At 42.8% G+C, this 26,770-nt stretch overlaps 1 protein-coding gene across 4 annotated transcripts in view; it reads left to right on the forward strand.

Annotated features, from left to right (window-relative positions):
* Nucleotides 1-26,770, forward strand: part of Fbxo15 (F-box protein 15) — a 315,106-nt gene that overhangs the window by 138,971 nt on the left and 149,365 nt on the right. For 2 of the 4 annotated variants that reach the window (XR_005496060.2, XR_005496061.2), the window contains exons 9-11: nucleotides 4,359-4,508; nucleotides 4,686-4,750; nucleotides 5,079-5,248. Coding sequence is in view for 1 of the 4 variants with exons in the window: in XM_063277486.1 (XP_063133556.1) it covers nucleotides 19,639-20,712 (1,074 nt within the window). In the remaining 3 variants the exon portion in view is untranslated. Of the gene's footprint in view, nucleotides 1-4,358; nucleotides 4,509-4,685; nucleotides 4,751-5,078; nucleotides 5,249-14,746; nucleotides 21,841-26,770 lie in introns of those variants that run through there. The other 2 variants (XR_005496062.2, XM_063277486.1) reach the window with 2 other exon arrangements.

Consider the following 26,770-nt stretch of genomic DNA (forward strand, 5'->3'; position numbering starts at 1 on the left):
ACAACTTCAGCAAAGTGGCTGGGTATAAAATTAACTCAAATACATCACTTGCCTTCCTCTACAGAAAAGAGAAACAAGCCGAGAAAGAAATTAGGGAAACGACACCCTTCATAATAGACCCAAATAATATAAAGTACCTTGGTGTGACTTTAACCAAGCAAGTAAAAGATCTGTACAATAAGAACTTCAAGACACTGAAGAAGGAAATTGAAGAAGACCTCAGAAGATGGAAAGATCTCCCATGCTCATGGATTGGCAGGATTAATATAGTAAAAATGGCCATTTTACCAAAAGCGATCTACAGATTCAATGCAATCCCCATCAAAATACCAATCCAATTCTTCAAAGAGACAGAACAATTTGCAAATTCATCTGGAATAACAAAGAACCCAGGATAGCTAAAACTATCCTCAACAAGAAAAGGAATCACTATCCCTGAACTCAAGCAGTATTACAGAGCAATAATGATAAAAACTGCATGGTATTGGTACCGAGACAGACAGATAGACCAATGGAATAGAATTGAAGACACAGAAATGAGCCCACACACCTTTGGTCACTTGATTTTTGACAAAGGAGCCAAAACCATCCAATGGAAAAAAGATAGCATTTTCAGCAAATGGTGCTGGTTCAACTGGAGGTCAACATGTAGAAGAATGCAGATCGATCCATGCTTATCACCCTGTACAAAGCTTAAGTCCAAGTGGATCAAGGACCTCCACATCAAACCTGATACACCCAAAGTAATAGAAGAAAAACTAGGGAAGCATCTGGAACACATGGGCACTGGAAAAAATTTCCTGAACAAAACACCAATGGCTTATGCTCTAAGATCAAGAATCGACAAATGGGATCTCATAAAACTGCAAAGCTTCTGTAAGGCAAAGGACACTGTGGTTAGGACAAAACGGCAACCAACAGATTGGGAAAAGATCTTTACCAATCCTACAACAGATAGAGGCCTTATATCCAAAATATACAAAGAACTCAAGAAGTTAGACCGCAGGGAGACTAATAACGCTATTAAAAAATGGGGTTCAGAGCTAAACAAAGAATTCACAGCTGAGGAATGCCGAATGGCTGAGAAACACCTAAAGAAATGTTCAACATCTTTAGTCATAAGGGAAATGCAAATCAAAACAACCCTGAGATTTCACCTCACACCAGTGAGAATGGCTAAGATCAAAAACTCAGGTGACAGCAGATGCTGGGGAGGATGCAGAGAAAGAGGAACACTCCTCCATTGTTGGTGGGGTTGCAGACTGGTACAACCATTCTGGAAATCAGTCTGGAGGTTCCTCAGAAAATTGGACATTGAACTGCCTGAGGATCCAGCTATACCTCTCTTGGGCATATACCCAAAAGATGCCCCAACATAAAAAAAAGACATGTGCTCCACTATGTTCATTGCAGCCTTATTTATAATAGCCAGAAGCTGGAAAGAACCCAGATGCCCTTCAACAGAGGAATGGATACAGAAAATGTGGTACATCTACACAATGGAATATTACTCAGCTATCAAAAACAACGGCTTTATGAAATTCGTAGGCAAATGGTTGGAACTGGAAAATATCATCCTGAGTGAGCTAACCCAATCACAGAAAGACATACATGGTATGCACTCCCTGATAAGTGCCTATTAGCCCAAATGCTTGAATTACCCTAGATGTCTAGAAAAATGAAACTCAAGACGGATGATCAAAATGTGAATGCTTCACTCCTTCTCTAAAAGGGGAACAAGAATACCCTTGGCAGGGAAGAGAGAGGCAAAGATTAAAACAGAGACTGAAGGAACACCCATTCAGAGCCTGCCCCACATGTGGCCCATACATATACAGCCACCCAATTAGACAAGATGGATGAAGCAAAGAAGTGCAGACCGACAGGAGCCGGATGTAGATCGCTCCTGAGAGACACAGCCAGAATACAGGAAGTACAGAGGCGAATGCCAGCAGCAAACCACTGAACTGAGAATAGGACCCCCGTTGAAGGAATCAGAGAAAGAACTGGAAGAGCTTGAAGGGGCTCGAGACCCCATATGTACAACAATGCCAAGCAACCAGAGCTTCCAGGGACTAAGCCACTACCTAAAGACTATATACATGGACTGACCCTGGACTCTGACCTCATAGGTAGCAATGAATATCCTAGTAAGAGCACCAGTGGAAGGGGAAGCCCTGGGTCCTGCTAAGACTGAACCCCCAGTGAACTAGACTGTTGGGGGGAGGGTGGCAATGTGGGGAGGGTTGGGAGGGGAAAACCCATAAGGAAGGGGAGGGGGGAGGGGGATGTTTGCCCGGAAACCAAAGAATTATTATTAAGTATTAAATAAATTTAAAAAAAAAGAAAAAAAAGTTCTGTTTGTGTTTCCATATGTTCCATAGACCTGTGGCCTTGTACTGGAACATGGTTGGTTTCTCAAGTGCAATATTTTTTTTTTATTACTTTTATTTTTTTACAGTCCAGTCATTGCCCCATCCTGGTCCACCCTCCCACAGTTCCTCATCTCATTCCTCCTCCCACTGTCTTCAAGTGGATATCTTCCCCCCACCCCCTGCCAGGCCTTCCTATTTCCTGGGGCTTTAGGTCTCTTGAGGGTTAGGCACATCTTCTGTCCTTGAGGCCAGACCAGGCAATCCTCTGCTATATCTGTGTCAGGGGCCTCAGACAAGTTCATGTGTGCTTCCTGGTTGGTGGCTCAGTGTCTGGGAGCTCCTAGAGGTTCAGGTTGCTTGAGACTGCTCTGCTGGTCTTCCTATGGAGTTATCCTCCTCCTCAGCTTTTTCCAGCCTTTCCCTAATTGATTTCTTCTCCATCTCAAGTGGAATTGAAGCATCCTCACTTGGCAAGGGCAAAATTCTTAAAGGAAACTGATTCTCCATCTCTCAGGAGCTTGATTAATGGCCAGTAGCCTCATGTTTGCCTCATGTCCTCTTCCCCTTTCCATGTTGAGATTTGATTTGGCTTGAGCTTGCACAGGGCTCATGTATTCTGACTGCCTGACTTAGTCAGAGTTTCTTTTCCCACACAAAACATCATGACCAAGAAGCAAGTTGGGAAGGAAAGGGTTTACTCAGCTTACACTTGGACATTGCTATTCATCACCAAAGGAAGTCAGAACTAGAACTCAAGCAGTTCAGGAAGCAGGAGCTGATGCAGAGACCATGGGGGGACATTACTTACTGGCTTGCTTCCCCTGGCTTGCTCAGCTTGCTTTCTTATAGGTAGTTCTAGAACTACCAGCCCAGGGATGGCACCATGCACAATGGGTCCTCTCACCCTTGGTCACTAATTGAGAAAATGCCTTACAGCTGGATCTCATGGAGGCATTTTCTCAAGGGAGGCTCCTTTCTTTGTGATGACTCCAGCTTGTGTCAGGTTAACACACAAAACCCGCACACTGCCGCAATCTCTGTGAATCTATATGTGCCACTGCCCTGTTGAGGACACTCACTCTATCCATCCATTGATAATGAGTTTCACAGTCATTCTGCTCCTTCTCCTACAGTGATTTTAAGTGTGTATCTTTTAATTAAAACATCCCCATTATATCTGAATTAGTTGATTGTCTTATGTACAACTGACCCATTGGGCCCTTTCTATGAAATAAGACAGTGATCAAAGAAATATCCAGGCTTAGTGTGGACTCTTACAAGGAGGGAGGGGGAAAATGTCTTGACTTGGAACTCAGGCTTCTTTGAGATGAAATCACTGGACTCTTCTCCTGGGCTTAGAACCTGTAAGTAAAGGTTGGCGTGGCTGAGGGCATGGAAGGACATGGTATACTGGATCTTTGTAGAGTCAGGATGGTGATTTCAGCCCTCTGCTTCCTCAAGTATATACTTTAGAAATCTTCAATGCTTCAGATGCACTTTTCTCTGAGACAGTGTGCCATCATAAATGACAGAGTTGATGTTGGTGGCTTTCAGCTAGGTTCTTAAATGTCATCAGCGTGTGATTTGAACCTAGTCCCTGAGAGCTTGTGAGCTTCCTCTTGCAGCTGGAATATAACCTAGGAAACTCCAAATCCCTTCACTCAGAATCTGGTTAAGTTGTTGACATCCCTTGATTGAAGCTAACACAACCGGGCACTCTACGATTATCTTCCCACAAAGGTGAGGAGACTAATGCTTTCTGTTCACCAGATAATGAATGCCTTGCAGTGGTGGTGGGTGGCAAGAGCTCAGAATATTTATGAAACTTCTTGATTGACTTTATTCTCAAGTGACAATTCCAGCTTTGCATAAGACAGCCAGATAACTATTTAAGGTAACACCTTATTTTTGGAAATGTTATTTTTTCTACCTAAAAGGGTAAGAGACTTTACTGGCAGTTTCAATTTTTCCTTCCATTCCTAGAGAACTTTGTCAACACGAGGATGACTTGACAGAGGAAACTTTCAATGAGGACTGCAGAGTGCCACTGGATTTCAGAGCTGCATGAGATCTTGGAGTAACCTCTTCTCACTACTGTGATTGAACCCAAGGTGAAGTGCAGACAGGAGACAGGTGAGTTGGTTCCTCTCAGGTCATCCTGGATATAGCTGGAAGACCAACAGAGAAAATGCCTCTTCCCATGGGTCACCCAGATTCTTGATATGCATTTCCAGTACTACTGAAGGAGATTGCTTCCTGGAGACATTGAAATGACCTGGCTTTCCCTTCCTGTTTGTCTGTACTTCCCAGGAATAACTGGAGAATGTCTCAGGAATATAGCATCCTGGGAAGAGGAGGGGCTGGCCAGCAGGCTGGTATGTATTCTAATGTTTTCTAGAGACAGGATGCTATAGATGCTTTAGTTTTGTGGTCATATTATATGGGACATAAAATCTTGAGGGAATGGCTTTATAGAAACAGTAGGACATATGCAGAGTAAAATCACTCACTCTGGACAACTCTTTTGAACCTTGGGGCTTGGCTGTTCCTGATTGTTGCCTGTCTGTAAACAAAATGACCCTGGTTTGTGACACTGGGGCATGGGGAGAGGGGGCATTCTCTCTCACTAGACTTAGGCACAGGGTAGCTAGGAGACATCCAGTTTGCCTCATACTTACTGTTTTCTTCTGCTTCTTCCTTCAGGGTTTTTCAGTGTGTATTAAATCCAGGCCTTATTAAACAGGGTCTAAAGATTTCTAAGGAACAGAGAAAGCTGCTCCTGGTGTCAGCAGGAGTCTTGGAGTAACCTCTTCTCACTACTGTGATTGAACTGTGTCTCATGGCTTGTGAAACGCTCATGGAGGTTTTTACAGGTACACTGTTCAGCAGAAAGCACCTACAGCTTTCACTGTGCCCTCAAAGGAATCTCGACACTTGTAGGCTGCCCCAACTAGGACAAGTGGAGCAAGCTCTGCTCACTTCAGACCTGCAATCAGGGAGCTTTCATATTAAGTATTGGCCGTCTGTCTGCCCTTGTGTAAGGCTGATAGGTTTTTGCAGCAATTTCTATGAAGGAGAGGTTTATTATCTCAGATGGGATGTCCCAGGTAGTGATTCTCCACCTTCCTGGTCCTCTGATCCTTTACTACAGTTCCTCATGTTGTGATGACCATACACTTATTCCGTTGCTACTTCACAACTGTAACTTTGCTACTGTAATGAGCCACAATGTAAGTATCTGATATGCAGGCTATCTGGTATGTGACTCCCAAAGGGGTTGTGACACACAGGTTGAGAACCACTGCCCTCCAGCTGCCCTCCGCTGCACTGGTGTCTGTTTGTCTTATTTCCTACTGTCCCCAAGGCAGCAGGTGTTATTTTCCATAAAGGAAGCACTACCAGGAAAGGGTAGAGTTTCCTACCTCTGGATGTCTGGGTTATGAACAACGTCTACTGTTAGGAACAATGCTGGGTTCTCCTGCCTGTGCTGGGTGCTCTTAAGGGATCAGGAGGTTGCCCCATTCTCCTGCCATCAGCTGGAAGGAAGGAAGAGCATTCCTGCACCTACTCTGAACATGGATCTGTGGGATCCTTGCTACCACGAGACTTATTTGCTCCAATAATGTACTTTTCAAGCAGTTTCGCCAGTTGCCTTACAGAGTTCAGGACAAGGAAGTAGACGATGACTGGTTTGTACTTGAAAATGTTAGATAACTTCCGGATTCCAGATTTAGAGTTCACTTTAGAAGCTCTGGCCTCAATTCAAACAGATGAGTCAGAGACATGAAGCTCTGGTCTTGGCATTGGTTTGCTTACCACCTAAGAATCCTTTCAAAGTTATCTTGCTTTTTCCAGAATTTAAATATAAATTAGTGTCTTAAAAAATCCACATGGATATTCTAGGAGCTATCAGGGAGTACATAAAATATAAAATGTTTCTTAGCTATTTCAATCAATTAATTAACCAGTCAATTAACCAATCAATGTCTCTTTGTTGATAAACTATTATTTACTGGGATAACATGGTAAGACAGATTTTCTTCCCACAAGGAGTCAGGAGGTATCCAGGAGACACATGAAACCACACATACATAGGGTAATTTTAGATGCCGAGGACTATGAGCTGGTCAGAGTTCTTGGTCATACACTACATGGATCAGAACTTTGATTAATTTAAACAGGAAAAGGATTTCTAGAGCAAATGAGTAATATTATAGCATCACGTGGAAGCCTTGGTCATGAGTGAGGACAGGCAAGGTGCAGCCAAGACTCTACTGCAGAAATAGTGCAGATGGCTTCTCTGACCATAGGCTGCTCCATCACTCAGCCCGACCTTTGCCAGCTAGGCACCTTTATTTAAGAATGGCCCCTCCAGAGTTCAGGGAATTATTGGTCAGGCTTAGCTCACATCTAACATTCGACTGGAATTATGGAGGGAACAACCCCTTCATCACAGTGCTTGAGATGCAGGGCTGCTGGACGTGTCACTCAATAGACAGACAGCAATGAAGACAGGCATAGAGAATCACAGGGGGCTTTTCCAAATGGACAATATTGGAACTGAGGCCCAAAGAATGAGAAACAGAGACTGAGCCTAGTGGAAAATATTCTGACTGAAATGTTCCAACAGAAGAGACTCTCCTAGAGAAAGAAGCAGTGGGAACAAATAAGTCAGATAAAAAAAGGATGGATAGATCGAAACTCTAGTTATACTTTCAAATTCCAGCAATAGGTCATGTTTTCAGTCCGTGATAGAAACCATTGTAGGTTTGTTTATATGTTTCTGTGTTTGAAAGGGAAACAGTAACTTAACAGGCTCTCAGACCACTATGTCTTTACTAAAGTGAATTAATTTTGTGTGGTTATGAGTTCTGGTATGAACAAGCCACAGCAAATATGTGGCCATAGAACAACTTTTTGTGAGTCAGTTCTCTCCTTCTACCTTTTTTCTTCCTGAGACAGAGTCAGGGTCTCTCTTGCTTCTGCTCCATGCTGTGTCCTCTAGGCTAGCTAGCCCATGAACTTCTAGCTGATTCTCCTGTCTGTGTCTCCCATCGTACTGTAGGAGTGCTGGGATTGCAGATGTATACCACCACATCTGGTTTTTACATGGGCTCCTGAGACCAAACTTAGGCTTCCGTGCCAAGTGGTTTTACCTGTTCAGCCAGCCATTTCCCGAACCCTAAGCCGATTGTGTCTTAGTAAGGTGTCCACTGGTGCACACGGGGATCAGGCCATTAAGGCTGTGCAAGAACATTATGACATACTGTAGCAAAGAAGATGAAAAAAAAATGGTTAGCTTGTGGAAGATAAAAAATTCCATGGAAGCTGGGGGAGGTGGGAAACATGATGATAACAAGCATAAAGAATATAGACATGGCATAGTGGAGTGACAGTGTAGCATGGCAGCCATCAGCCAGGTGACAGTGTAGAGGCAGCACTGTGTGGAGAAGACTCAGTTCTGCTTGAGTACCCATATTTTTACTTTAAGAAGAAAGACAATAAACTAGAAAATATCATCCTGCGTGAGGCAACCCAATCACAGAAAAACACACATGGTAAGCACTCACTGATAAGTGGATATTAGCCCAAAAGCTCAATTACCCAAGATACAATCCACAGACCACATGAAGCTCAAGAAGGATGACCAAAGTGCGACTGCTTCACTCCTTCTTAAAAGGAGGAACAAAAGTATTCATAGGAGGGGATATGGAGACAAAGTTTGGATCAGAGACTGAAGGAATAGCCATTTAGAGCCTGCCCCACATGTGGCTCATGAATATATACATCCACCAAAGCTAGATAAGATCGTTGAAGCTAAGAAGGGCATGCTGACAGGATCCTGATATAGCTGTCTCCTGAGAAGCACAGCCAGAGTATGACAAATACAGAGGCAAATGCTAGCAGCAAACCACTGAACTGAGAACAGGACCTCTGTTGGAGGAATTAGAGAAAGGATTGAAAGAGCTGAAGGGGCTTTCAACCCCATAAGAACAACAATGCCAACCAACCAGAGCTCCCTGGGATTAAATCACTACCCAAAGACTATACGTGGACTGACCCAGGGCTCCAACTGCATATGTAGCAGAAGAAAGCCTTGTTGGGCACCAATGGAAGGAGAAGCCTTTGGTCCTGCCAAGGCTGGAACCCCCAGTGTAGGGGAATGTGGGGGTGGGTGGGAAGGGGTGAATGGGGAGAGGAACACCCTTATAGAAGAAGGGGAGGGGTATGGCATAGGGGGCTTATGTCTGGGAAACCGGGAAAGGGAATAACATTTGAAATGTAAATAAAAAATATCCAATAAAAGAAAAAAAAAACCAAATAATAACAACAAGAACAAAAGAAAGAAAGAAAAAAAGAAAGGAAAAAAAGCTTTTTAGGCTGACAGTTTGGAGCTTCAAAGTTGAAATCAGGTGAACACAGGCAGAGTCCTGAGCCATATTATTGGAATAGAAGAGGGATGATGTCTCAGCCTTTTGGATAGGATTGTGTGCAAATCACGGATGGTTCCTCTTTCAGAAGCACAGTTGTCACTCTAGCAGAGACGCCAACTGGGACGCAGCTCCACTGGATGTGGAAGTGAAGAAGTCCAGATGGTGGCAGCAGAGGATATAGTTATGGATACATGGGAGTGGAGAATTGGGGCCAGATGTGTAGAAGTTTGCTTTAAAGGAAAAGGGGGTGGGGCTAGATACCAATCCCAAATGCTCTTAAAGGAGCAGGCTCCATAATTCATAGAACACACATTCAGTTCCTTTTGCTAGAGCTATTTGGAATTCATGTCATTATATTTATATCTCTTCAAATTCACAAGAATGACTAAGATATTATATACCAGCTTTTTAATGTGCCCTTTTGGATGTCTTTGACATGTGGTGGTGGCCCACTCTGGGCAGCCCTATGCCTGCCCCAGGTGGCACCATTTCTTGGTGGAGGTGTTACACTCTTTAAAAGTAAAGGATGGTCCGAACACTCATTGCCCTCTGCTTCCTGACTGTGAATGCTTCAAGAGTAGCTTCTTGAAGCTCCAGCTGCCTTGATTTCCTCTCCATAATGGGCTTTACCCTTGTACTGTGAGCCCAAATAAGCCCGCTACCCCTTAACTTCCTTGGTCATGGCAGTTCATCACAACAACAGGAAAAGAAGCTGAGACAGATGTCAGTAGCCAAAAAGCACCAAATTGTTCCATCCAGCCACTGATTAGCGCTGTGTGCGATGAGGAGCTGTTTACTTATTTTAGAAGAATAGAGAGTTGATTAAGGGCCAATCAGACCAAACAGTTGTTGTATTTGTAACATCTTCTTGGTTCCAAGTTATGGAGTTCCTGTACGCCCTTCAGCAAATGTTCACTTTTATAATCACTGATGGCTGTATTCTGAGGTTCATCCCCCTGTAGACCTTGTGTATGTGGCTGATAACCTAAGAATGACTCTGTTCCCTACTTATGTAAAATATTCCATGCATGGTGATAGTAAGACCCTGGAAGATGTGGCTCCTCTTATCTCAATGTGGCCCATCAGACTCAGGGATTTCACAACCCAGTCCTGTATCATGTCCCCCAGGCAATAGCACCCTTTCTGGGTCTGTGTACATGTCCTCCTTTTCGGATCCCTCCTGGTTCACCAAAGAAAGTCCTGCAAGATAGCGTCTCGTGGCTTTTTAAAATTTAGCTTTTGCTTTCCCTTCCTTTATTTCTTGGCAGACTTTAAAGGATTTTAGCATGTTTGCTGTGATCTCTGGACCTGACTTGGTTCCCATTTGTTTAGATAGTCAGTGGAATACAGCTCTGATTCATCTGCCTTTGTTTCTCTATGTCTTGGCTTCTGACACAGTGAAGTAGGTATTCAGCATAGTTTGTATTTAAAACTTAATTTAAAAGCAAATTTAGTGTGTTAAATTCTAACTCTGGGTGATTGGTGATCTAGGGATTAGGGCCACTCCTTACTTTTAAGAGACTTTTTTATTTACGTGTGTGTGTGTGTGTGTGTGTGTGTGTGCGCACATACACATACATGCAAAAGGAAGAGATCAACTTGGGGAGTGGGTTCTGGGAATTCAACATAGGTAACAGGTTTGGCAGAGAGGACCCTTTCTCCCTGAGCCATTTTACTACCCTCAGTGTGCCTTTTTAAATATTCAGGATGGTTGACTTTAGAATCTCCCTGATGTGAAATTAAATGAGTCTATTGTTCTCCAAAAGTTGGAAGTGCTCATTCTAGTCATTGATATACAAGAGAACATGTCTAATGGTTTTGTTTTTGTGCTAAATACTATGAAAATAACTAATTTCCACTTCCCTTCTTCTAAATATAGTCTTAAAACCTGTGTTACTGGAAGTGTGTTGAGGGGAAAGCATGGACCTTCTTAGTCCTAACAAAGCTTAGCCTTGACCCAGAAAAAGAAAGAAGCAAGGCCAGTTTTCCAGCTGGTAAATCGGTAACAGGGATCTTGCTGTGTGAAGGATGTATTAAGAAAGGGTGCTGTGCTAATACCTACACAATGACCATGGTAGAGAATTGTGTCTACATAATACAGCTTGGTGAAATAATGGAAGAATGAAGCCTATTTAATGTGCACATTGACAACTGTCATCTAGTGTGTTCAGGCAGGCACTAAAGGACTTTCATGGGAGAGGAGTAGGTTGGGATTAACTAGACTGTCTGAGCCCAGAGCTCATCAACTCAACAGAATGGCTGACCCATGAGCTTCGGGAACCTGCTTGTCTTTACCCTCCTGGGGCTACACACACATGCTGCTATGGTTGGCTTTTATGTGGATGCTGGGTGTCCTCATGTTGGGAGGTGGGCACTTTACCAACTGAGCCATCTCCCAAACCTATCAATTTTATTATTATTTAAGAATATTTATGTAGCCCAAACAAGTAGCGTTTCATTGCAGAGGGTTTTCAGATGCCAAGAAATGAGATAAACTTACTCACTTTAGTATTAATGGAGTGAAATTTGACAGAAGGCCATGCTATCATATGCATCTCCACCATGATCAATGAGGTGCCTGGCTTTTTGCCTGTCTCTATGGGTTTCTAATAAACTGTGGTGCCAGGAGGAATATTGGTTTTAGTATGTGCTTCTCAGATGAAGGAGAAGAGGAGTGGACAGTGTGTAATACAAATGAAGGTGTAGTTTTCTTTTAAAATAACCTTTTATCAACATTGGCCTCCATTAACTGCAGAAGGCTTTAAATACTTTTATTAAATTTGAGGTGTGTATGTGTGTGTGTGTGTCTAGTGTGTGTCTAGTGTGTGTGTGTAGTGTGCACACAAGCCACGGAGCATATGAGGAGGCCAAAGAAGAACTTGCAGGAGTCAGTTCTTTCCTTCTGCTATGTAGGTTCTTGCTATGAGGCAAGCTTTTTGTCCTGCTGAGCCTTCTCACCAGTCCATGCAGGCTTTGTATTAATTGTGAGAACTCTGGCTATTTAGAAGTCATTCCTCCCTCCCTCCCTCCCTCCCTCCCTCCCTCCCTCCCTCCCTCCCTCCCTTCCTCTCTCCCTCCCTCCCTCCTCTACTTTTCTTGCAGAAGAAAAACATAAGTCTTGTTCTATGGGTTTAGACTGACAAGACATTTCACTCTAAGTTTCAGTGGTATTAGAAACATTAGAATAACCCATGAGAAGAACACACAAGAAATCTAGGTAGATGTCAGAGAAAAGAGGACAGATAATGAAATCCAGAAAGTAATAAAGAATCAGAGGTCATGGGTTTGAGAGGGCAGGCGGGTAGAGGGTGGTAGAAACCAAGGGAGTTCGAGTGAGAAGAGAGAAGGTGAGAAAAACAAAAGAAGAAGAAAGGTGTGCTTCACAAAGAGCCAGCACGTTTTATAAAGGAGTGCAACCCATTCTCATTTCACTTTGTATTTTAATTGTTTACATGCACTTGAGATAATCACACATTTTACAAGAAGCTGAAAGGACAGTGGAGGGACCTTTTATTTTTCTGACATATTTGAGAATAACTAGACATCAGTATCCCATGTCCTGGATACTTAAGGACATATTTTCTTCATAAAACAGTGATTAATTAGGAATGTGACATTGATGTGTTAAAGCCATATGGTAGGTTTGCTGCTGCTCTTGTGACAAATATTCCAGAGAAACAGTTTAAGAAGAGTCATGTCGGGTTGGGGATTTAGCTCAGTGGTAGAGCGCTTGCCTAGCAAGCGCAAGGCCCTGGGTTCGGTCCCCAGTTCCAAAAAAAAAAAAAAAAAAGAAAAATAAAGAACAGTCATGTCTCAGGGACTCCAATGGCAGAGTTAAAGAAATGACTGAAGGAGCTGAAGGAGTTTGCAACCCCATGGGAAGAACAACAATACCAACCAACCAGACAGACCATTCCCTTCCTGCCCCCAGAGCTCCCAAGGACTAAACCACCAACTGAAGAATACACATGGGGGGACCCATGGCTCCAACTGCATATGTAGCAGAGGATGGCCTTGCCTGGCATCAGTGGGAGGGGAGGTCCTTGGTCCTGTGAAGGCCTGATACCCCAGGGTAGGGGAATGCTAGGGCAGAGGTGTGGGAATGGGTGGGTGGGAGGGAGAGCACCCTCATAGAAGCGGGTGGGATAGAGGGTTCAGAGGGGAAACTGGGAAGGGGGTAACATTTGAAATGTAAATAAATAAACCAATAAAAGAAAAAAAGAAGAGTCCCGTTGACTCATGGTTTCAGAGGTTTCATTGCTCCACACTTGTATCATCTGCAGTGAGACAATGTATCATGGAAATCAGAGAGAGGAAGAGCCAAGGAGAAGGCATGACTTCCCAGGGATCACTCACAGTAACCTTTCTCCAGTTAGGTGCCACCCCTCAAGTAGCACTTCCACCTAGAAACCAAAACTTCAGCACAGAAGCCCAATGGGACAGGTGCCTAGGCATTCCCAGTAACAGTGAGGTGGGGCAAAAAAGGAAGTAGAGTCAGAACTCGGTCACGGGATGAATTTGACAGCCCAGAGCCCTGGAAGCACAGTCTAGAGCCCTGTTTTCTAGAATAGGCAGAGGCGGGCAAAAGGACGCTGGAAACAAAGAGCCTCAGGGCTGTCCCTTGTGGAACCTGACAGCTGTGAGCATGTGCAGTTTGGTGCCCAGCGTCTGGCCTACTTCAGTCTGTGCCCCTTTTTTAGTGATGTGTTAAGGTTCATTTGGTCTATGGTCCTGGCACTTGTCAACAGACTCCTCCTGCAGGTCAGAAGACCATGAGCTGAAGGAGCATCATGGCGGCTCATCTTCTGCTGTCTTCTATGGAAGGGCATGGAAAATGTGATGAATGTGTGCAGGGGACATACTTGGCCCAGCTGACTTGACAGGAGGCTATGCTGGATAAGTTTCCCACTCATTTGTGTAGTCTCTATGTTAATCAGACTTTTTAATCACTATGACAAAGTAACTGAGCTGAACTCCTCAAAGGATGAGATACTCAAAGGAGAGACTCATGGTTTTAGAGGTGTCAGATTATCATGATAGGAAAGGCATAGAGAGGCAGATCTGATCACACCATGGGGGCGGGAGGTAGGAGGGAGAATGACAGGGGTGGAAAGCGAATGAGAATGACTGAATGTCTGGGTTGGTGTGTCTTCCCTCTGTGTTCATCTGTGTCCCCATCTATGGCGTGGTGCTACCCACATTCAAGAGGGACTTCCCTGGAAAAGTCTTCTCTGACATAATCAGAGATGTGCTTACCAATCTACTAGAACTTCTGAATTCAATCAAATTAATAAGATTATTCACCATGCTCCAAGGTTATTCATGATTAAACGATTTCATCTTCGGGAACCCATCGTCTCAGCTGACCTCATGCCTGAGAACACCTACTCACTTCTGCTGATGCTAAAGCAGGTCTTTCACAGAAGAAGAAGTCTTCCTCTGGCAGTGCAGGCCACCATGCTGGAGGCAGGTTGTGAAATCTGTACACATGGTCTTCCGGGCCTCTATAAGCCTCCAAAGTCAACTGTATGAAAAAATGTTGCTGTTGTTGAAGCCCAAGGGCTGAGGGACTTTGTGAGATGTGGGGACTATCCTTGAAGTAGACCAGGCAACTGAGAGAACATTTGGTTTTGTCTGTGTTCCCGGAGGGCTGGCCACATGGGTTTGCACTGAATGCTGAAGAAACAACGTTTCTAGAAGTTATTTTTATGCTGTAGCTGTACACTCTGAGTTCCCAGCCAGTGAATATAGGCAGATAATCACAGTCAGGGGCCAAGTGTGAAGGGAGGGAGGTTTACTGCTTACAACAAATTAGGAAGCGGGTGTGCATATATGTGTGTGGTACGCATGTGTGTGTGTGTGTGTGTGTGTGTGTGTGTGTGTGTAGGCCAGAGATCAACATCAGTCTTTCTCCACCATATTTTTTTTTTAACACAGATCTCTTACTGAATCTGAGACTCACCAGTTTGTTAGACTGTCTGGCCAATGACCTCCAGGGAGCTGCTGGTCTCTATCTCCTCTCATCATCCTTCAGTACTGCCATTGCAGGTGCAAGCCACCACACCTGGTTTCAGGTAGATTCTGGGTACCTGAGCTCTGGTGAGGCCCTTCTGAGCTGTACAAGTTAAACGTTTACAACCCTAAGTCTCTATCTCTCTCTCTTTCTTTTTTTATTGTCAAGAGACCCATGAAAGGGAGGTCTTGTACAGAGGGTTATTTATCCTCAAATATAAGCTGGGTTTCAGCAGTCTTGTCTGGCAACATCTCAGACAGCAGACGGAAGGTTGGCCCCAGAGACTCGGCACTATGCTGCTAAGAGCCATAGTAGAGTTTGGTCATTTCTCAGTGCTGGGAGTTCTGTAATTCTCGAAACAAGAGCATTCTAAATAAGATCACAGCGTGTATCACCAACATTGAAACAAAGCTAGAGTATTCTGAACACACACAGTTTAATTATCACATTTCTTCTAACGGATTTTTAAATCATTACAGTTCTGCCTCACCCACCGGTGTTTAGTAAGTGGAAAGGAAGGTCACCGTATCTGAGTGAGGTGGGGAGTCTTCTCACCCGTGGAGACAGGCTCATGTTTGTCTTCGTCCCTAGTGATTGAGAAGCACAGATCATTCAGGAGGGGAGCTTGTATTGGCTGTAGTATGTACTCTGAGACGCTAAAAGTGGGAGAGAAAAAAATGCAACTGTCTAGACAGGAAGTGAGCCATCTCTTCCTGTAATAGTTTGTCTAGTACACAGAGTGAGGATTACTTCTGTCACCTACTTTATTTTTTCATGTATGTTTATGTGTGTGGTGCTTGCATATGAGTGTAGGAGTTTACCTGTCACATTATGTGAAGGCCAGAGCAGGATGCCCTGTGTTCTTTTCTATTGTTTTCTGTCTGATGGCCCCAAGAAAGGGTCTCTCATGAGCCAGAAAGTTACTATTTTGGCTAGGCTGGTTGACCAGCAAGCTCCTGGGACTTGTTGTTCCCTACCTCTTCCCCACTGGAGTTACAGCCATGCACAGCCATGGAAGCTTCTCACATGGGTACTGGGGATTTGAACTTAGATCTTCATGCTTGTACTTCATGCATCAACTATTCTTAACCACTGAGCCACCTCCCCAGCTCCTTGAACATTTTCCTGATTACACTCTCAGTGCTGTGCAAGTATCCTGCTTATCCACTCACAACTTTATGTAAATTAAAGAAAATATGTTGCATATTCAAAGTGATATATCCTGCTGACAGTGGATTAATAATGCCTAATAATTTTCTAAGAGAAATTTTATATAGTTGCATTGTATATCATATGTGCATTATAAATAATGTACTAATACAGACTCAGCCTTCTCATAAATTTGGCATTAATACATTTCTCTGCTTCTGTGACTAGCAGTTAGAACACAAGAATGTGGTTAGAAGAATGAGAAAGGAGCATATAAATACCAATAAAAATAATTATCTATAATTATCTGTTGGCATGTTAATGAGCTCTCTCTCTCTCTCTCTCTCTCTCTCTCTCTCTCTCTGTGTGTGTGTGTGTGTGGTGTTTTAATTTCCATTAAGTTGTGGGCAAATTAAAGATCATTAACTGTCCACAAAAATGCTACAATGTTATTTTTCCCCAGTGGTATAGTTTGTGTACAATCACGTGCATGGGCAGAGGATGAAAATAACTGAGAACTTCGGGTGGTCCTGTCAATGTAAACAGTATCTATTTCTTTACTCCAGTTAGTTGCCCCCTGTTCCTTTCAGATCAACTCTGCCCTTCTCAAGGCAACTGCAGTTTAGACTTTTATCATGGCTGTGATGTCTAGTTTTGGAATTTCGTGTAAATTCCACTGTATTCTTCGGCATATGGCTTCTCTCAAGAAATCTCTTGAGGCCCTTGATGTTTTATGTACTGGTGACATATTGCTTGCTCCCTTGAACTGTTTGTTTGCTGAGTAGATTAGTTGTCTGAGAATGCAATTGTTTTCTTTCAAAAGAAAACTTGGGTTATGATTGATTGGTGAAAGGAGTGTCATGAACACTCCTGTGGAAATATTTAGTGGCCATATGGCTTTTGTTGTTGTTGTTTTACTTTGGATTAGGTGCCCAGAAATAGATTTACTCTTCATTACTCTGTCTGTCTGTCTGTCCGTCCGTCCGTCCGTCCGTCCACCCATCTATCCGTCCGTCCACCCATCTATCCGTCCGTCCACCTATCTATCTATCTATCTATCTATCTATCTATCTATCTATCTATCTATCTATCTATCATCTATCTATCATTTATCATTTAGTGTTTGTGTATGTGTACCTGCACACACATTGGTGTGCTCTACTCCATATGTGGAGGTCAGATATAACCCAGGGAAGTCTATTCTCTCCTTCCATCATGTGGGGTCTTGAAATCAGGCAAGCACCATTTTTGTAGCCTACTAAGAGATTTCATTGGCCCCAAAATGAATTATATAAAACTTTCCAGTAGATTTATTTAGTTTTGAAAGAGAAAACTTAGCAAACATTAGTCATAACATCTGCTATATAAAGGTTATAATACCCTTCAAGGACAAGAAGTCAATGTCAAAATGTTTTGGTATTTTTTATTTTTTAATTAATAAATTTATTTGCACCCTGATCACAGCTTCCCCACACCTCTCCTCCCAGTCCTTCCCTCTCCTTCCCCCTTTCCTCACCCCTCCTACCCTTTCTCCTTAGAGAAGGGAAGGCTTCCCATGGATATCAACCAGCTTTGTCATATCAAGTTCAGTACAACTAGGCACATCTTCTATTGAGCCTAGATAATGTAGTCTAATTAAGGGAAAGTGATCCAAAGGTAGGCAGCAGAGTCAGAAGCAGCCCTTGCTCCTACCGTTAGGAGTCCTATATGAAGACCAAGCTGCATATCTGTTACATATGTGCAAAGGGGCTAGATCCACCCCATGCATGTTCCCTGGTTGGTGGTTCAGTCTTTATGAGCCTCCATAGGCCCAGGTTAGTTGATTCTGTAGGTTTTCTTGTGGTGTCCTTGAGCTCTCTGGCTCCTTCAATCCTTCCTCTCCTTCTTCTACAAAAATCCCTGAGTTCCACCTAACGTTTGGCTCTGGTTCTCTGCATCTGTTTCCATCAGCTGCTGGGTGGAGTCTTTCAGAGGACAGTTATGTCAGAATCTTGACTACAAGCATAGGAGAACATCATGGATGGTGTCAGGGCTTGGAATCTCTTTCATGGCATGGGTCTCAAATTGGGCTGGTCATTGGTTGGCTGTTTCTTCAATTTCTGCTCCATCTTCATCCCTGCACATCTTGTAGACAGGACACATTGTCACTGGTTCTGTGGCTGGGTTGGTGCCCCTATTGCTAGGAGTCATAAGTTTCTGGGGGGTTTCCCTTTTCCTAGGTTTCTAGTTCATCCCAGAGATGCTCCCAAACCCACCGATCCCAGTTCTCTCTCCCTGGTTTCTCCCCTTCCTTCCTCCTCATACTTGATTCCTCCTGTTCCTCTCTCCAGCCCTCTCCTCATCCCCTCTCTCCACTCTCTTTGTCTATTGTATTTTCTCTATTCAGTGATATTCAAGCAACCTCCCTTAGGTCCTCCTGGCTACTTAACTTCCACATTTCACCTTGGACATTGAAAATAAGACTTCTTGTATGTAGTCAATAAGCCCTCAACATTTTAGGAAAGATTTAAAACAGCAAATGGCAAAGATCTCACTAGTGTTTTACCTTTGCCTATGATCCAGCCCCCAGGGTGCTTTGTTGGCAATCTTACTTCCTTAGAGTTATCATGACAATGATGCCAGAAGTCTGCAGCATTTTTCTGAAATGTTGATTAATGTTTAAGATTCTGTGTTTCAAATTTCATGTGAGATTTTTAGAAGTTAGAAGTATTTCATTTTAGCAATAACATCTTTAATTTTATCTGACAAGATTGTAAGTAAAGTCTTTTTTTCTCATGTTACTCGAGGAATCCTTTTCACATATTCAAGAACTTTTCTTGTTTCATGTAGTAATCAGCCCCATGAGACCACCATGCCTTTGTCCAGACAGCCGGAAGGGTCATCCTGGCACCACCTTTGTTACTTTAAGAAAGAGGAGGCTGGAAGTCCCACACCCGCGGATCCCGGCCCGCAGCAGCTCTCTGCTCCCAGACCCGGTGAGAGAGAGACCCAACCGCCTGGTCAGGTGGGCACTCCTGAGGCTGCAGAGTGGAAGAGACCAACAACACTGCTCACCCCTGCCCACATCCCTGGCCCAAGAGGAAACTGTATAAGGCCTCTGGGCTCCCGTGGAGGAGGGCCCAGGAGCAGCAGGACACCTGCCTGAGACACCACCGGAACCGGAAAGAAACAGACCGGATAAACAGTTCTCTGCACCCAAATCCCGTGGGAGGGAGAGCTAAACCTCCAGAGAGGCAGACAAGCCTGGGAAACCAGAAGAGACTGCTCCCTGCACACACATCTCAGACGCCAGAGGAAAAAGCCAAAGACCATCTGGAACCCTGGTGCACTGAAGCTCCCGGAAGGGGCGGCACAGGTCTTCCTGGTTGCTGCCGCTGCAGAGAGCCCCTGGGCAGCAACCCACGAGCGAACCTGAGCCTCGGGACCACAGGTAAGACCAAATTTTCTGCTGCAAGAAAGCTGCCTGGTGAACTCAAGACACAGGCCCACAGGAACAGCTGAAGACCTGTAGAGAGGAAAAACTACACGCCCAAAAGCAGAACACTCTGTCCCCATAACTGACTGAAAGAGAGGAAAACAGGTCTACAGCACTCCTGACACACAGGCTTATAGGACAGTCTAGCCACTGTCAGAAATAGCAGAACAAAGTAACACTAGAGATAATCTGATGGCGAGAGGCAAGCGCAGGAACCCAAGCAACAGAAACCAAGACTACATGCCATCATCGGAGCCCAATTCTCCCACCAAAACAAACATGGAATATTCAAACACACCAGAAAAGCAAGATCTAGTTTCAAAATCATATTTGATCATGATGCTGGAGGACTTCAAGAAAGACATGAACACACTTAGGGAAACACAGGAAAACATTAATAAACAAGTAGAAGCCTACAGAGAAGAATCACAAAAATCCCTGAAAGAATTCCAGGAAAACACAATCAAACAGTTGAAGGAATTAAAAATGGAAATAGAAGCAATCAAGAAAGAACACATGGAAACAACCCTGGATATAGAAAACCAAAAGAAGAGACAAGGAGCTGTAGATACAAGCTTCACCAACAGAATACAAGAGATGGAAGAGAGAATCTCAGGAGCAGAAGATTCCATAGAAATCATTGACTCAACTGTCAAAGATAATGTAAAGCGGAAAAAGCTACTGGTCCAAAACATACAGGAAATCCAGGACTCAATGAGAAGATCAAACCTAAGGATAATAGGTATAGAAGAGAGTGAAGACTCCCAGCTCAAAGGACCAGTAAATATCTTCAACAAAATCATAGAAGAAAACTTCCCTAACCTAAAAAAAGAGATACCCATAGACATACAAGAAGCCTACAGAACTCCAAATAGATTGGACCACAAAAGAAACACCTCCCGTCACATAATTGTCAAAACACCAAACGCACAAAATAAAGAAAGAATATTAAAAGCAGTAAGGGAAAAAGGTCAAGTAACATATAAAGGGAGACCTATCAGAATCACACCAGACTTCTCGCCAGAAACTATGAAGGCCAGAAGATCCTGGACTGATGTCATACAGACCCTAAGAGAACACAAATGCCAGCCCAGGTTACTGTATCCAGCAAAACTCTCAATTAACATAGATGGAGAAACCAAGATATTCCATGACAAAACCAAATTTACACAATATCTTTCTACAAATCCAGCACTACAAAGGATAATAAATGGTGAAGCCCAACATAAGGAGGCAAGCTATACCCTAGAAGAAGCAAGAAACTAATCGTCTTGGCAACAAAACAAAGAGAATGAAAGCACACAAACATAACCTCACATCCAAATATGAATATAAAGGGAAACAATAATCACTATTCCTTAATATCTCTCAACATCAATGGCCTCAACTCCCCAATAAAAAGACATAGATTAACAAACTGGATACGCAACGAGGACCCTGCATTCTGCTGCCTACAGGAAACACACCTCAGACACAAAGACAGACACTACCTCAGAGTGAAAGGCTGGAAAACAACTTTCCAAGCAAATGGTCAGAAGAAGCAAGCTGGAGTAGCCATTCTAATATCAAATAAAATCAATTTCCAGCTAAAAGTCATCAAAAAAGATAAGGAAGGACACTTCATATTCATCAAAGGAAAAATCCACCAAGATGAACTCTCAATCCTAAATATCTATGCCCCAAATACAAGGGCACCTACATACGTAAAAGAAACCTTACTAAAGCTCAAAACACACATTGCACCTCACACAATAATAGTGGGAGATTTCAACACCCCACTCTCATCAATGGACAGATCATGGAAACAGAAATTAAACAGTGATGTCGACAGACTAAGAGAAGTCATGAGCCAAATGGACTTAACGGATATTTATAGAACATTCTATCCTAAAGCAAAAGGATATACCTTCTTCTCAGCTCCTCATGGTACTTTCTCCAAAATTGACCATATAATTGGTCAAAAAACGGGCCTCAACAGGTACAGAAAGATAGAAATAATCCCGTGCGTGCTATCAGACCACCACGGCCTAAAACTGGTCTTCAATAACAATAAGGGAAGAATGCCCACATATACGTGGAAATTGAACAATGCTCTACTCAATGATAACCTGGTCAAGGAAGAAATAAAGAAAGAAATTAAAAACTATTTAGAATTTAATGAAAATGAAGATACAACATGCCCAAACTTATGGGACACAATGAAAGCTGTGCTAAGAGGAAAACTCATAGCGCTGAGTGCCTGCAGAAAGAAACAGGAAAGAGCATATGTCAGCAGCTTGACAGCACACCTAAAAGCTCTAGAACAAAAAGAAGCAAATACACCCAGGAGGAGTAGAAGGCAGGAAATAATCAAACTCAGAGCTGAAATCAACCAAGTAGAAACAAAAAGGACCATAGAAAGAATCAACAGAACCAAAAGTTGGTTCTTTGAGAAAATCAACAAGATAGATAAACCCTTAGCCAGACTAACGAGAGGACACAGAGAGTGCGTCCAAATTAACAAAATCAGAAATGAAAAGGGAGACATAACTACACATTCAGAGGAAATTCAAAAAATCATCAGATCTTACTATAAAAACCTATATTCAACAAAACTTGAAAATCTACAGGAAATGGACAATTTCCTAGACAGATACCAGGTACCGAAGTTAAATCAGGAACAGATAAACCAGTTAAACAACCCCATAACTCCTAAGGAAATAGAAGCAGTCATTAAAGGTCTCCCAACCAAAAAGAGCCCAGGTCCAGACGGGTTAATGCAGAATTCTATCAAACCTTCATAGAAGACCTCATACCAATATTATCCAAACTATTCCACAAAATTGAAACAGATGGAGCCCTACCGAATTCCTTCTACGAAGCCACAATTACTCTTATACCTAAACCACACAAAGACACAACAAAGAAAGAGAACTTCAGACCAATTTCCCTTATGAATATCGACGCAAAAATACTCAATAAAATTCTGGCAAACCGAATTCAAGAGCACATCAAAACAATCATCCACCATGATCAAGTAGGCTTCATCCCAGGCATGCAGGGATGGTTTAATATACGGAAAACCATCAACGTGATCCATTATATAAACAAACTGAAAAAACAGAACCACATGATCATTTCATTAGACGCTGAGAAAGCATTTGACAAAATTCAACACCCCTTCATGATAAAAGTCCTGGAAACAATAGGAATTCAAGGCCCATACCTAAACATAGTAAAAGCCATATACAGCAAACCAGTTGCTAACATTAAACTAAATGGAGAGAAACTTGAAGCAATCCCACTAAAATCAGGGACTAGACAAGGCTGCCCACTCTCTCCCTACTTATTCAATATAGTTCTTGAAGTTCTAGCCAGAGCAATCAGACAACAAAAGGAGATCAAAGGGATACAGATCGGAAAAGAAGAGGTCAAAATATCACTATTTGCAGATGACATGATAGTATATTTAAGTGATCCCAAAAGTTCCACCAGAGAACTACTAAAGCTGATAAACAACTTCAGCAAAGTGGCTGGGTATAAAATTAACTCAAATAAATCAGTTGCCTTCCTCTATACAAAAGAGAAACAAGCCGAGAAAGAAATTAGGGAAACGACACCCTTCATAATAGACCCAAATAATATAAAGTACCTCGGTGTGACTTTAACCAAGCAAGTAAAAGATCTGTACAATAAGAACTTCAAGACACTGAGGAAAGAAATTGAAGAAGACCTCAGAAGATGGAAAGATCTCCCATGCTCATGGATTGGCAGGATTAATATAGTAAAAATGGCCATTTTACCAAAAGCAATCTACAGATTCAATGCAATCCCCATCAAAATACCAATCCAATTCTTCAAAGAGTTAGACAGAACAATTTGCAAATTCATCTGGAATAACAAAAAACCCAGGATAGCTAAAGCTATCCTCAACAATAAAAGGACTTCAGGGGGAATCACTATCCCTGAACTCAAGCAGTATTACAGAGCAATAGTGATAAAAACTGCATGGTATTGGTACAGAGACAGACAGATAGACCAATGGAATAGAATTGAAGACCCAGAAATGAACCCACACACCTATGGTCACTTGATTTTTGACAAAGGAGCCAAAACCATCCAATGGAAAAAAGATAGCATTTTCAGCAAATGGTGCTGGTTCAACTGGAGGTCAACATGTAGAAGAATGCAGATCGATCCATGCTTATCACCCTGTACAAAGCTTAAGTCCAAGTGGATCAAGGACCTCCACATCAAACCAGACACACTCAAACTAATAGAAGAAAAACTAGGGAAACATCTGGAACACATGGGCACTGGAAAAAATTTCCTGAACAAAACACCAATGGCTTATGCTCTAAGATCAAGAATCAACAGATGGGATCTCATAAAACTGCAAAGCTTCTGTAAGGCAAAGGACACTGTGGTTAGGACAAAACGGCAACCAACAGATTGGGAAAAGATCTTTACCAATCCTACAACAGATAGAGGCCTTATTTCCAAAATATACAAAGAACTCAAGAAGTTAGACCGCAGGGAAACATATAACCCTATTAAAAAATGGGGTTCAGAGCTAAACAAAGAATTCACAGCTGAGGAATGCCGAATGGCTGAGAAACACCTAAAGAAATGTTCAACATCTTTAGTCATAAGGGAAATGCAAATCAAAACAACCCTGAGATTTCACCTCACACCAGTGCGATTGGCTAAGATCAAAAACTCAGGTGACAGCAGATGCTGGCGAGGATGTGGAGAAAGAGGAACACTCCTCCATTGTTGGTGGGATTGCAGACTGGTACAACCATTCTGGAAATCAGTCTGGAGGTTCCTCAGAAAATTGGACATTGAACTGCCTGAGGATCCAGCTATACCTCTCTTGGGCATATACCCAAAAGATGCCTCAACATATAAAAGAGACACGTGCTCCACTATGTTCATCGCAGCCTTATTTATAATAGCCAGAAAGTGGAAAGAACCCAGATGCCCTTCAACAGAGGAATGGATACAGAAAATGTGGTACATCTACACAATGGAATATTACTCAGCTATCAAAAACAACGACTTTATGAAATTCGTAGGCAAATGGTTGGAACTGGAAAATATCATCCTGAGTGAGCTAACCCAATCACAGAAAGACATACATGGTATGCACTCATTGATAAGTGGCTATTAGCCCAAATGCTTGAATTACCCTAGATCCCTAGAACAAACGAAACTCAAGACGGATGATCAAAATGTGAATGCTTCACTCCTTCTTTTAATGAGGAAAAAGAATACCCTTGGCAGGGAAGAGAGAGGCAAAGATTAAAACAGAGACTGAAGGAACACCCATTCAGAGCCTGCCCCACATGTGGCCCATACATATACAGCCACCCAATTAGACAAGATGGATGAAGCAAAGAAGTGCATGCCGACAGGAGCCGGATGTAGATCGCTCCTGAGAGACAGAGCCAGAATACAGCAAACACAGAGGCGAATGCCAGCAGCAAACTGCTGAACTGAGAATAGGACCCCCGTTGAAGGAATCAGAGAAAGAACTGGAAGAGCTCGAAGGGTCTCGAGACCCCTTATGAACAACAATGCCAAGCAACCAGAGCTTCCAGGGACTAAGCCACTACCTAAAGACTATACATGGACTGACCCTGGACTCTGACCTCATAGGTAGCAATGAATATTCTAGTAAGAGCACCAGTGGAAGGGGAAGCCCTGGGTCATGCTAAGACTGAACCCCCAGTGAACTAGACTGTTGGGGGGAGGGCGGCAATGGGGGGAGGGTGGGGAGGGGAACACCCATAAGGAAGGGGAGGGGGGAGGGGGATGTTTGCCCGGAAACCGGGAAAGGGAGTAACACTCGAAATGTATATAAGAAATACTCAAGTTAATAAAAAAAAAAAAAAAAAAGAGGAGGCTGACTGGCATGGATAATGTATGGCAGGGTCTCCTTGCATTCACTGGAAAGGAATCTGGAATTTTTCTATTCCTGAAGTTGTTAATTTACTCCTAGAATTGACACACCAGTGTCATCTCACATCTCAGATGCAGTCTCTTCCCAACAGCTCAACAGCTGGCCCCAAACTTTTAACACCTGAGGCGTCAGGGTTGTTTCAGTCTAGAATTATGATATGAGATTTAAATGCAGAACTCCGATGCCTGGCTTTCCTGCTCTATTTCTATACAGTTGGGATTTTTAAAAAATTGTGTTAATTCTAATTGCCAGTGAGCAGTTTGTATTTCTTCTCTCTGTCTCCCCCCTCCTCTCTCTCTCTGTGTGTGTGTGTGTGTGTCTGTGTGTGCGTGTGTGTGTATTTTCCCTTTTGTATGTGTGAGAGTGTGTACAGAAATGTGTTCACATTTATGTGGAAGTCAGGCCCTACTTTGGGTGTTTTCTTTTATCATCCTCCACCTTACATTCTTTGTTTTTCTTTTGTTGAAAATAGATTATTTTCTCACATAATATATCTATTGGCCTTCCCACTATTTCTTCCATTTCCTCAATACCTGCCCTCACATCTGGATCCACTCCCTTTCTGTCTTTCAGTAAAATTAAAGAAGATAAAGTATATTAAGATAAAACAAAAGTGAACACATTGGGATTGAATTAAACAAACAGAAGAAAAAGAGCCCAAGAAAAGGTACAAGAATCAGAGACCCACTCATTCACACACTCAGGAATCCCATTAAAAACACTAATCTGGAAGTTATAATATATATGCAGAGGACCCATGTAGACCCTGTGCCTGCTACCTTAGTCTTTGTGAGTTCATAGGAGCTTTAATCATGTTGATTTTGGGGGTCTTGTTTTCTTGTTGCCCCCTACATCTTCTGACTCATACATTCTTTCTATTTCAAAGGGATCCATGAACCCTGAGTGGAGGGCTTTGATAGAGATGAATATTTGATAGGGATGAATATTCCAGGGTCTCTATATTTATTCCCATATACTTTAGGAGGAAGCTTCTCTGATGATGCCTGAGCAGGATATTGATCTATGAATGTAGCAGAATGTCATTAAGAGTCACTTTATTGCTATGTTCTTTTAGAAGAATGGTAGCATTTGGTTTGACCCTAGATCACTGGGATAGGTAGTCTCAGGTTCTTGGTCACTCAAGAAGTGCACGGTATGAGCTCTAGCTTGTGGAATGGGGCTTAAGTCAATTCCAATATCGGTTGGCTACTTCCACAAGATTTAATCCGCCATTGCACTAGCATATCTTATAGACTGGACACCATTGTAGATCAGATTGTGGCTGACTTGGTGTTAACATTATTCTTTTGGTAGCATGGAAAGTTACTTTTATGCATCAAAGATGCTAGAACATAGGAGTGAATTATCTCTGTAGCCATC

This window comes from Rattus norvegicus, chromosome 18 (genome assembly GCF_036323735.1).
Source record: "Rattus norvegicus strain BN/NHsdMcwi chromosome 18, GRCr8, whole genome shotgun sequence".
NCBI classification, from domain to species: Eukaryota; Metazoa; Chordata; class Mammalia; order Rodentia; family Muridae; genus Rattus; species Rattus norvegicus.